The sequence below is a fragment of the Hyperoodon ampullatus genome (assembly GCF_949752795.1).
Source record: "Hyperoodon ampullatus genome assembly, chromosome: 3".
Lineage (NCBI taxonomy): Eukaryota > Metazoa > Chordata > Mammalia > Artiodactyla > Ziphiidae > Hyperoodon > Hyperoodon ampullatus.
This window is the reverse complement of record NC_136916.1, coordinates 157,866,970-157,880,289: the sequence shown is the minus strand read 5'-3', so window position 1 is coordinate 157,880,289 and position 13,320 is coordinate 157,866,970. Positions and strand designations below refer to the sequence as shown.

The window sequence follows — 13,320 nt, the reverse complement described above, 5'->3', positions numbered from 1 at the left end:
CCCTGCCATGACCTCCTAATACAGTGTTGAATAGAAGTGGTGAGAGCAGATATTCTTTTCTTGTTTCTGATCTTAGGGAGAAAGCATTGTCTTTTACCATTAAGTATGACAGTAGTTGTGGGTTTTTTTATAGATGTCTTTTATCAGGTTGAGAAAGTTCCCTTCTATTCCTAGTTTGTTGAGTGTCTCCATTGTGAATGGGTGTTGAATGGGTGTTGAATTTCATCATATGATTTCTCTGCAGCTTTTGATATGATCATGTGGCTTTATGTCCCTAATTCTTACTAATATAGCATATTACATTAATTAATTTTCAGATATTAATGCAGCCTTGCATTCTTGGGATAAATCCCACTTGATTATGCTGTAAAAACCTTTTTATATGTTTCTGGATTCTGGTTGCTAGTATTTTGTTGAAGATTTAAAAAATATCTATTCATAAGTTATATTCATAACTGAAGTCTTATAAACAATCTGGGGAAATTACAGTTGAGACTTCAGTGTTCTTAGCTTGCTTTGTCTGCAGTAGAGTGACCACCCTATTAGTGGAGAGTTGGTGGAGGAGGGAGTTCCCAGTATTTCTGTTGCAGTTACCAAGAATTTAGTTTGTGCAAATCAGAGCTGAGAAGATGAAAAAATCCTAGTGGCCCGCCCTTCCTGTGAAATACCTACTATTAAGATCTGTTTCTGCTCATAACATTTTTGACTCCAAAAGTTTGAGTTTTCCACATCAAGTAATTTTTCAATTTTTTGCATTCACCAACTGGGTGCCCTACAACTTAATTACATGTCTAATACTAACTACCCAGTGTTACTGCAGATCCTGCAGTTTAAGGTCTCAGTCCCACAAGACTCCCCCTCCCCCACCTTCAGATGCCAGTCACAGGTATTGAGTCCCTAGGTTGCCTACACTTCTATCTGAGCTGGCTTCAAATTGGGGTTCCCATAGTTCATTAATTTGCTATAATGGCTCACAGATTTCAGGGAAATACTTGACTTACCTATTATTACTTTATTATAAAGGACACATATGAACAGCCATATGAAGAGGTATATAGGGCAAGGTCCCAAAGGCTCTATAGTACTGGAACTTCTGTCTCTGGAATTTTGGGTGCATCACCCTTTTGGCATGTGGATGTATTCACCAATCTGGAAACTCATCGTATCTCATTGTTCAGGAGTCTTTATAGCATTTAATCTTCAGTCCTCCCCTGCCTGTCCCCCATCCCCCTTCTTAGAGGTTGATGAGTAGGATTGTAAGTTTCAACTCTCTAATGATCAGCCCCTTACAGAGGCTATCTGGGGGCCCCACCCTAAGCCACCTCATTAACATAAGCTCTGGTCTGATCAAAAGTGCTTTGTTATTAATAAGTCATGCCTTTACGAGCATGATTTCCATTTTTCTTCACCCAACATATTATACATTTGTTACCTTACAATATAAGTGTATAATTTATCCATAATTTGACTAATGACAGTATTTTGTTCTATGTCACCATCTGTTAGACCTTCTGACCAAAGGAACTGCCTTTTTTTTTCATTTCTGGGGATGTTTGAAAGCTGATGTTTGTGGGGAGACCCTGGTCTAAGGGCCATATCCCAGTTCTGCTTCATCATAGGCTTATTCTATCACAGCTATTTTTAATATACTGGGGCATGTCCTAAGAACCTTCTAGACTTCTAGAGGCCTAGAACATTCTTGCTTATGGATTCATGCTATTCAGGGAAATTGTCCCTTTGCTTAATCTCATTTTCCCTTCTAGTTCATGACTTCCCCTATTTTTGCTTCTTTGAGGTGAAGACTGTTTAGATTATTTAAAATCAACTAGAAATTGGATGGTAGTCTCACTTGGGAAGGTCCTAAGACCCGACTGAAATTCTGTTCTATTGAAGGTGGAAGAAAGATTTCTTTTCTCATCCCTGTTTTAAATATCTAAGTATTAGAGTTGGTGAGGTTAGAGTCCATGGAAAAGAGAGTTGCTTTGATTGAATTTCCTAGTTTTAAATGTGGACAAATGCAGACTTTATCTGCCTCATGCCATATAGAATCTCTCTCTCTACCTGATTAGCTGGACCCTTGGGGATATACATTTTTAGAAACAAAACTAGGAATTTTATCTTATTTTTTAATCTCTAAAATTCCCTTCATAACCAGTTTCTAGGTCTATTGTGGGGTGTTTTTGATTTTCAAATGCTTGTACCAGACTGCTTTATATATCAAATTAGGGGATTAATTGTATTACACCTGGAGGTTTAGGAGGCCAAACTTTCCTTTAGTACTGCCTTTCCAAAGATGATAGAGTATACCAAATATTTTATAAAAATCCAAGGAAATCATTTCTGCACCAACTTTTAACTGATATAAACCATTATGCAAATTAAAACATTATGGGTATTTTAAAATTTTGCTTAAATTTGTTAGTTATTGTCTAAATTCAGATTATCATGACTTTCTCATGTTTTGGAATGCTACTGTTTTCTAGATTTTTTTAAAAAATTAGATATAAATGTCATATTTTTAGACTAAACTTCAATGGCTCTGTGAGGAACTGAGAGAGAGAGAAAACAGAGAGAAAAGTCTACGGCACCAGCTGATGTTGTGCAGACAACAACTCGGGAACATGACTGAAAACAAGGAAGCTGAGCTTCAGTGTCTCTTTGAACAGATAGAAAGACAGGAGCAGCTTCTGGAAGAAATACATCGGGAGAAGAGAGGTGTGTTAACTGCTCTTACTCTTTTATTTTTCTTTGTTTATATTTGTGGAATCTTATGTTTGGGGAAAAAATTCTGTTTCTCTTGGCTCTGGTTTGAACTACAGAATTTCCAGATTTGTCTCCTTTCCTTGTCTCTTGTCTCCTTATCTTCATTTCTGGGTCTAGAAGAGAAAACTGTTTCTCCTTGAGAATTTCTCCTTCAGCTACTGTATCCCTCCTGTGTACATAGCATTTGTGTCTGTTGTCCATTTGCAAGTGCTAATTTGCTAAGACATTCTTGTTCTTCCCTGGTAAAATGCCAAAATTTATATTTTACTTCAGTAAAATACCCATTAATTCATTCAACAGATATTTACTTTGTGTCTATTTTGTCTTTGGTACTATTATACGTGCTAAGGATATTATCAGTAAATGAGAAAAAAAAATCCTACTCTTTTTTTTTTTTTGGCTGCGTTTGGTGGCCTTCGTTGCTACGTGCGGGCTTTCTCCAGTTGCGGCGAGCAGGGGCTTCTCTTGTTGCGGAGCACAGGCTCTAGGCGTGCGGGCTTCAGTTGTAGCACACGGGCCCTAGACCACATGGGCTTCAGTAGTTGTGGTACACGCACTTCAGTAGTTGTGGTGTGTGGACTCAGTAGCTGTGACTCTCAGACTCTAGAGCACAGGCTCAGTAGTTGTGGCTCACGGGCTTAGTTGCTCCATGGCATGTGGGATATTCCTGGACCAGGGGTTGAACCTGTGTCCCCTGCATTGGCAGGCAGATTCTTAACCACTGCACCACGAGGAAAGTCCCAAAAATCCTACTTTCGTTTACCTTACATTATATTGAGTGGGGTGACAAAATAAATGTGATAAATAGGTAAATTATGTAATATATGAGGTTATAAGCACATTGTTGAAAGCAGTAGAGTAAGGGAAGGCGAGTTTGGGAGAGCACGGCACAGGGTTTAATATGTAGGCAATATTTAACTTTAAAAGTTAGACAAGAGTCATGGAAAATTACCTTTCTGTTTGGTTCTACTAGGAATGGATATAATGGGAAGAAGAAAAGTAGCATCAGGTATAGGGATCCTATGTGTATCTTATGTTATGTTGGCCTTAGGCTTTTTTAAAATAAATTTATTTATTTATGTATTTATTTTGGCTGTTTTGGGTCTTCATTGCTGCACACGGGCTTTCTCTAGTTGTGGTGAGCAGGGGCTACTCATTGTTGTGGTGCATGGGCTTCTCATTGCGGTGGCTTCTCTTATTGCGGCCACGGGCTTTAGGGCATGCAGGCTTCAGTATTTGCAGCATGCGGGCTCAGTAGTTGTGGCTTGCAGGCTCTAGAGCACAGGCTCAGTAGTTGTGGCTCACAGACTTTGTTGCTCCGCAGCATGTGGGATCTTCCCCGACCAGGGATTGAACTTGTGTCCCCTGCGTTGGCATGTGGATTCTTAACCACTGCGCCACCAGGGAAGTCCAAGGCTTTTTCTCTTGCTGAACTTTATTAAGAACCAGAAAGAGGAGTCATATAGTGTCCCACTGAGAAAAACTAAACATTAACATATGATAATTCTTTTTAAAATAATTTTTTTGTTTTTTATTTTAGTGATCAGGATTATTCTCTCCACACATACCACTTAAAAATTGTTTATTACTGTCCTGTAGTGATTATCAAATTTTGGTATCAGAATCATTTTACATTGTTAAAATTTTTCAGAACTCAAAGATCTTTTATTAATGTACATTGTGTATATCAACATCTATCATATTAAAAATTAAAACTGGGTATTTGAAAATATTGATACCTTTAAAATAATAATTATAAATCCATTCATACTAACATAAAAATCAATGAAATTTAACTGTTTTTCAATACAAAAAAATTAAAGAGTGACTTTGGTTTTTGAACGTTTGGAAATCTCTTTAATTGCCGTCTTAAAAGAAGATGGCTGCATTTTCACTTTTGCTTCTTCATCTAATCTGTTGTTATATTACCTGTCATGTAACCCCTGAAGAAACTGCATTTTACATTCATGAGAAATTGAATGTGGAAAAGACAAGTAACATTTTAGTATTATAATTAAGGGGTCTTGGATGGTGCCCAAACACCCTTTGAGAATTGCTAGTCTAGTGCAATTGAAAGATGTAAATTGTGCCAATAGTAAAAGTTAAGGATGCCCTTTAATTTTTTTTTTAAAGACAGTACAATAGAATCTGTTATGGAACTTATGGATAAAACACTATATGATCTCTACACATGTTATATGTCATAGCCTATCCACTAATTAACACTAGATTACAACCCCATTTTTCTTTTAGTAAATATTTATCAGTATTGGCACCCTATAAGTCATTTCTTTGCATAAGGAATATGCAGTAGTCTATTATAAAGTCATAAAACTGTCATTGGGGAGAAACGCAAAAGAGCCACATATCTGTGCATTTAGATAATTATATCAAATGCATGCCCAGCTTTTTCATAAAAGCTTCAGAAGGTGAGGTATAAAGTTTGTAATCTCTCAAAGTGATTGCCTTTATTTCTACTTTTTTAATTTAATAAAAATTTATTGCTCATCTTGTTATCTATAGAGCACTTGAATTCCTTTATACATCTTAGAACCAGCTCGTCAATCTTAGAAAAGAACCTACTGGTGTTTTGATAGGATTATGTTAAATGTGTAGATTAATTTGAGAATGGACATCTTAATATTGATGATATTTTCCAATCTATGAACATAGTGTATCTATCCATTAATTTAGGTTGTCTTTAACTTTTCTCATGATGCTGTGTAATTTTCAGCAAACAGGTCTTGCACATCTTTTTTAGATTTATTCCTATTTTTTTTATTTATGATGTTATATAAAATAACTCTTTAAAATTTGAATTTCCAACATTCTTTTCTAGTAGATATAAATACAATTGATTTTTTTTGTATATTAAACTTGTATTTTGTAACCTTAAGCTCATTTATTAGTTGTAGTAGCTTTTAGTAGTTGTTGTTGTTTATTCCTTGCCCTTAGAGTTTTCCTTGTACATGATCATGTCCTCTGCAAATAAGGACAGTTTTGCTTTCTTCTTTCTTTTCTTTTTCCCTTGTCTTAATCAACTGGTTGGAACCTTCAGTACATATTAAACTAACCTTGTTTTCCTGAGATAAACTCCAATCTGTCAAAACATATTTCTCCTTTTACATATGGCTGGATTTGATTTAGTGATAGTTTGTTAAGAATTTTTGCATCTATGTGGGTGAGGAATATTGGTTTATAACTTCTTTTCTTGTAATGTCTTTATCAGATTTGGATGTTAGTATAACAGTGACTCTTAACATGAGTTGTGTTTCCCTTTTATTTTTGGGAAACATTTGTGTAAAGTTTGTATTATTTCTTTGTAAATGTAGGATAAAATTCATCAATGAAATCTTCTGTGCCTGTAGTTTTTGTTTTGGGAAGGTTTTAATTTTAAACTTGAATTCTTTAATAGATGTATGGTTTTTTAGAATTTCTACTTCTTCTTGAGTCAGTTTTGTTAATGTGTGCCTTTTAAGATAATTTTCCATTTTATTGCAGTTGTCCAATTTATTAGCTTAAAGCTTTTTGTAATATCCCCTTTTTAATTCTTTTAGTTTCTGTAAGATCTGTGCTGATGTCTCTTATTATATTCCTGATATTGGTAATTTGTTTTCTCTTTTTTTCTTTGTAAGTCTTGCTGAGGGTTTTATTACTATTTTTAAGGAAACAGCCTTCAAATTTAAATTTTTTCTGTTGTTTGTCTTTTTAATGTTTATTGATCTCTATTGTTATTTTTATTTCCTTTCTTTTACTTCCTTTTTGTATCATTTGTTATTCTCCTGGATTCCCAAGTTGAAAAATTTATTTTAATACTTCTCTTTCCTAATATAGTCATTTAAAGTTATAAATTTCCATCTTAGCAATACTTCAAATGCATTCCACAAATTCTGGTATCTTGTCTTTTTATTATCACTTAGTTTGAATTAGAAAATATTTCCCTTGTGATTTCTTCTTTGACCTATGGGGTTTTTTTGAAGTATACTACTTAATATCCAGTTATGTAATTTTCTAGATATTTTATCATCAGTTTCTAAATTTAGTACCCTTGCAGTCATAAAACATACTCTTGATTCAATGATTTTGATCCTTTTCTGAGACTTGTTTTATGGCCCCAAATGTGGTCTATCTTAGTAAATTTTCCATGTGCACTTGAAAATAAGTTATGTGCTGAATTTATTGTGAAATGTTCTGTAAAAGTCACTTATGCTAAATTGTTTCACACTGTTCTATGTCCCTGGTGATTCCTATATCCCTACTGATATTGTTAATTTCTTTTTTGAAATTGTTTATTTCTATCAATAACTGATAGAGGATTTTAAAAATATCCAGCTATTACTTTGTGTGTGTGATTTTTTTTTCTCCAAATATTTTGAAACTCAGTTATTAGATCCCATCTTATTATTGATTGTGGAAATGCATCTAGTTAGGAGCCTATTGTAGCAGTCTCAGTAAAAGCAAAAGAGGGACTGACAGAGGACATTAGTAGTGGCAACAAATGCAAAAGATTTTGTGGAGGAGTTAGTGCAAGATTGACCAGTGTAGGTGAATGAAAGAGAAGACTCACAGGATACTCTATGGTCTTAGTGGTTTTGCCATTGGGAGAAATAGCAAAGTTGGGAAGGAGGAGCTGATTTGGTGGGAGAACAAGAGGGATCCTGTTTTTATCTATTCCTTAAAATCATAAAAAAAGGTCTCAGGAAGACCCAAACTTTTGTGACAGAGAGATGATATGGTAATTTCTTGCCTTATGGGTATAAGATGTATTAGGTGTAAGATGTTTTAGGTGCTACCTGGTGATTCAGAAATAATGAGGACTTAATATGGGTAATGAAGACCAAGCAAAGGCTGTTGTAGTTGCATACTTACAAATGTATCTATTAGGAAGTAGGATGAAATAAATACGTTATTAGAAATATGAGCACCATGTTCCTGGTGAAAAGGGAAGTACTGATTACTTCTGTTAAGACCCATATGGGGAGGTTTTTTGTAGGACATGTCTTTTGATTTACATGTTGAAAAATGCAGCAGGATTTCTATAAGAAAGAGGAGGAGGTAAACTTCTCTCCAGGGGTTATCTGCATAGTGATCTCTTCTTGCATGTTTCAGCATTTGTTTACAATGGTATACATAGAAGAGGTGGAGGACAGCTAAACTGATGATTAAATTTAGATATTTCTGAAGTATCAAAGTTAATTGTTGTAGAAATTTATATTTGCTTCCCTTCACTATCTTACGAACTTGTCTGTTAGGTAGAACAATGTTAACCTATTTATAAGTGAAACATGACAGAGAAACTTTCTATTCATTGGAATAACCATTCTCTGCACTAATATTCTTTGTTTGATTTAGTGTCATATTAACTGACATGTGCCAGGTTGACGTAGGCCCATGTACAAGGAGTTTCTATCAGTGAGTGCTGCCAGATTTGTAGATCTGAGTTGTTTTATGTTTCCTGGGCTATTTTAGGCCTGTAGGTTGGAGCTGGAGTGTTCCAGAAGGAGAGGAAACCTATTGAGAAGTTAATGTCATGGACCTCTTAGAAGTTTAGTAGTTATTGACGTAGAATTTCTTTTTCTTTTTTTTTTTTTTAAATTGGGGTATAGTTGTTTTACAGTGTTGTATTAGTTTCTACTGTACAGCGAAGTGGAGTTCCCTGTGGTATACAGCGGGTTCTCAATAGTTATCTTTGACTTAGAAATTCTTCATTGTTATGAAACAATATTTGATGATCATGCAACTTATATAAATGTTAGTCATTGTCTAGTCTAATAACAAGGAAAACCAATTTTTTCTATTGCCTATTGGAGTATAATTAAACATTCTAAATTAAGGGATAATCTCTAAGTGTCATGTATTTTATTTGGATTCTGGTTATTTTAGCACTTTATTTTACATTTCACCAGTTTGTTCAGAAGTTTAGTGATCTTGATCATTAGAGATAATCAAAGATTATTTTAATTGACAGAGGAAATTATTTGAACTCATTAAACTATTATTGTGTTTAATGTGAAATTATGTCTTCCCTCATGTATTTTCAGGCTTTCTTTATAATTAATTTCAAAAACCAATTGAAAAACAGTGGGTTTTTTAAAAATTATGTCCACTATTTGAGTCAAATCAGAATTTCATTTTAATCTTAATCTGTGTTTTTGCTTATATATGTTTCATTACAATAATTTTACTTCTCATGTATTTAGTGTTATGATCTAAAATCTAGCCAGGCCAACAGGTCAACAGGGATTGAAATTAAACTCAATTGGCTAAATGTTCCTAGGACCAGCATTGAATAAAATTAATGATATGCTGGGAGCTCCTGATAACCAGATCTGTGCAGGTGTCAACTTTGAATTATATAATCAACATTCACATTGTTAGTGAGTAAATTGACAATAGAAAGTTATGGCTAATTATTCTTTAGTTAGGTATAAATATCTCCACCCACCTGCCATGTGGGTAATAAGCCTGATGCTTGTACTACTTCTATTGGCTAAACTTAATTTTGGAGACAAACATTTTCAATATTTTAAGTAATATAGTCCATTAGCAACAGTGAAGTATTGATTGAATGGAGAGTTCAGATATTTAAAGTTTACATTTTTCCTCTCCTAAATTATTGGATGTATTTCTGTATTCTGGAAAATCCAGAAATGTTAAATATACTATACAAATGAATTCTTAGATTTTCTTCTTTGATCCTTTTATAGATTATTTGTATTATTTTCTGCTGTTTCATACGACAGCAAAGCTGGTCTACTTAAATTTGAATCATGAGCATATTCAGGGAGAAAAATAAGATAAAATTGCATGTGCTAAACAAGATTTGATGTGAGTTTTTAGGTTAGTAATTAGCTTTTGTTAAATTCAAAGCATATCTTTGCTGTGTTTGACTTCTTTTAAGCTAACGCTTCTTTTCTATTTTGTTTTGTATATATTCGTTATCAATTGTAGTAGGCAGAATAATGCCAGCTCACCTCCCCCAAAGATGTCTACATCCTAATCCCCAGGACCTTTTAATATGTTACATTATATGCCAAAAGAGATTTTGTAGCTATGTTCAAATAAGGGTTTAGAGGAGACGAAATTGTCCTGGATTATCTATTTAGGCCCACTGTAATCATAAGCATTCTTAGAAGTGAAAGAGGAAGCAGAAAAGGGAGTCAGATGTTTCGATGTGAGAAAGACTCAATGTACCATTCACTGATGAACTTAAAGATAGAGGAAGATGACCAAAGCCAAGGAATGTGGCTGGTCTCTAAGAAGCTAGAAAAGTTAAGGAAATTGATTCTTCTCTGGAACCTCTAGAAATGAATGCAACCTTGCTGACACCACGATTTTAGCCCAGTGAGACCCGTACAGGACTTCTAATGTACAGAATTGTAACATCATAAATTTGCATTGTTCTAAGGCAGAAAATCTGTGGTAATTTGTTACAGCATACATGCAAACTAATGCACCAATAAAATCATGAAGTTAGAGATTTGTAATAGTTTCTCTGTCTCTTGGTTCTCAGTTCTGTTCTCAAGTAATTCTCCAGCCTGCTTGAACCTCTTTGGGTACATGTGCCCATCTTTGGACATTTGTCAGAAAGTTAAGAATATATGCATATTACTTTCAGTCTACTAAAACTAACTTTGAAATGCACTGAGACAGTTCTCAAAATGTGTGAAATGTGGTATTTTCAAAACGAATATAATTTCATTATATTCACCCATATAATATTTATTGCTGTGTGCCGGATACTGTTTAAGTGCTTTAAGCAATTTATTATTTCAGTTATTCCCAAATAGGTACCATCATCCAGCTTTCAAAAAAATAAAACAATCAGGGTTAATTTTCTTGGAAGAAATACTACAAAGTAACTAGATACACATTATGACTTTTATGGTCCCTTAGGCATTTTTGCCTTCATGGGTCCCTTCCTCCAAAGAAAATTAGATTTTTGACTACATGGATATGAAGATGAATATAATCCAGGCTAGATTTATTATTATATATTCATTATTATATTTGTTTTTCTTCTGGCTTTATAATCAGTTAAGATGAAAACATTTTCATTGGCTTTAGACACTGTGCCTACTGTGCTTAGTGGAAAAGTATAGGCTGGATGTAAGAATATAGGCTATGCTCTGAGGTCCTCTGGGGGCTCTAGCTGTGCAGTAGGTGGTGAGGGAGACACTGATAATGGGTTTCCTTAAGAAGTTACATATGGGGAACCTGAGTCTGGGTAGGCATGAGCTAGGCAAGGGATGATGGCAGAGTTGTCCTAAGAGAGGGAACCACGTGTGTGAAGGGCTGAAGTGGGAAGGAGCTTGGCTGGAACATAATGAGATAAGGAAATTAAAGTGCAGACACAAAGATTGTGGTTGGCCTAATGTTATACACCTACTAGATTTAAAAAAATTATTTGTCCCTACAGTGAACTCAATTTTCAGATGACTGGTACACCTTTGGTAGATATTAAGCCTCAATTTGTGGTTGCACTCTTGACTAAGTATTTGAAATTTGATTATTCTTTATTGTTGATGGAGTTGGGATCCATAATGCTTTAGATAACAGATGTGGTGGCTGAGAATAAACATGCATGCTGTGAAATTTAAAATGGAAATATTTTAAAATAGTGGATGGCAACATATTATATATAAGGCTTATATTGCCTTATAGCTATGAAATTTTAATGTGAAACTCCAAGGAAAATTTTCTTAATTTATTAATTTGAAAGCTTTCCTGAGAGCTTTTAAAACCTACCCTTATACTTATGATTTGAAAGAAAGATTGCTTTCTTCTACTTCCTCGTCTCCTGCAACTACTGACTTTACCAAGATTTTTTTGGTGGTTTCTCACCTATCTACTCCTCCCTCTGCATTTAGACTACTGTCTTATTTAGCTCCTTATTCCTTCATATCTTCTAAGGTTGCTGAAGCTTCTTATTTGCAAGGTCCTCCTAACTTCTAGTTGCTGTCTTCTACTTGATTGGTCTTTACCTCTGAGCCTGCCAGAGCCCCCAAGACAGATGACTTTCCCAAGCAGGCACACTCCTATGTGTGTGTTCAAGTTCACACCATTCCCTGGGCTCCAGATATCCTCCATCTATTTCTCTGCTGTTTAATAAAGCATTTGGTAAACTGACATCTTTTAGGAATAACCTTGAATATGCTTAGATTACTACAAAAACAGGAAATCATTTTAAAACTGTGATTTTGTATTTTTTATAATGAATTACTTGAAACACACCCCATAATTGATCTCCACCCAGTAGTGCTTCATTGGAGAAAACACACCATGTGCACACACACCACTGCTGTTCTAATCAGTTCTGCCAGATGCATCTTCATTAAACACATCTTAGAGCCCATGACTGCTCAGCTCAGATACCTTCTGTGGCTTTCTCACTGCTGAATAATTAATGTTCAAACTCTTACAGGTGCCCCATCATTTTTTCCCTCTCTTTCCTTGTTATCACCCTTGCTAGGAACATTTTTCCTTTTACTACCCTATTACTGTTAAAACTTTTGGATATTGCATGACATTTGCCATTTACTGCCCTTTCCTCTGGTTATCTGCATATATGTCTCTTTATATTTTTAATCTCTTGTTTTTAGACCCTTGTTTTCCCATTGCATCTGGAACCATGTTTTATATTGAAACAGGAAATAAACATACTTACTGAATGTTTGGGTAGGTGGGCAGGTGGATGGATGGATGGATAGATGGATAGATAAATGGATAGCACAGATTTAGCATCCTGCTTCTTTATCCCATTTATTATGGTGTCTTCATCAGAAGCTATATCCCCTTATCATATTTACTCTTAGACACTTAGGTCTGTTCTACCAATCAAAAAGAAAACAAACATCAGTGTTGATTTATTCTTATTTCTGCTTCTGCAAGACATGGGAATAAACATGAAGTAATAGACAACTTGGAATTATCCCACCAAACTACTCTGATGATGTCCTGTATTAACTAAGCTGTTTTCAGTATATCTTTTGAAACTAGGATGATTGTCAATAAGAGAAGCTTTCCGCTATTTATCTTTCCAAAGTCAAGTCCTTCAAGTTCTCCCTAATAGTATTTGGAAAGACTTTGATACACAGATTCTCTTTCCTAGTTTAGATGAATAGTTCATCACATCAACCATGAGAGATTACAGACTTGCTTTATTTCCTGTTGAAACTATTGACTTTGTTCTCTAGTATTTAAAATTCATTTCTTAATCATGTCACACTTTGAAAAGATTCCTCACCACAGTCCTCTACAGGTGATGTTTGATCTCTGTTTTCAACTGTTCAGCCTCGTTGTCTTTGAGATAGCCTTAGGTGAATGAAGGAAGCTAACATTTCTTGAGGGCTTGCTAATATTCAGGATTTTATATGTTGTTTATATGTTTTATATGTTTTATTTCATATTTAAAACAACCATGAGAGGTTATTAATCGCATTTTACAGTCGGGCAGCTGAGTCTGGGAAGTAGTGGGGGTAGGTTGTTTCTCACAAGATGGGACAGTGAATTACAGATGGGAGAGGACTTTGTGAAACTCAGGGTTGTGTTCCTACT

At 34.8% G+C, this 13,320-nt stretch overlaps 1 protein-coding gene across 4 annotated transcripts in view; it reads left to right on the top strand.

Moving 5' to 3' along the window:
• CEP128 (centrosomal protein 128) overlaps positions 1 to 13,320 on the top strand; it is a gene marked incomplete at both ends in the record, with an annotated part of 391,525 nt that overhangs the window by 166,060 nt on the left and 212,145 nt on the right. For all 4 annotated transcript variants that reach the window (XM_079700920.1, XM_079700919.1, XM_079700917.1 and 1 more), the window contains one exon: positions 2,523 to 2,715. In XM_079700920.1, the coding sequence (XP_079557046.1) occupies positions 2,523 to 2,715 (193 nt within the window). The remainder of the gene's footprint in view (positions 1 to 2,522; positions 2,716 to 13,320) is intronic.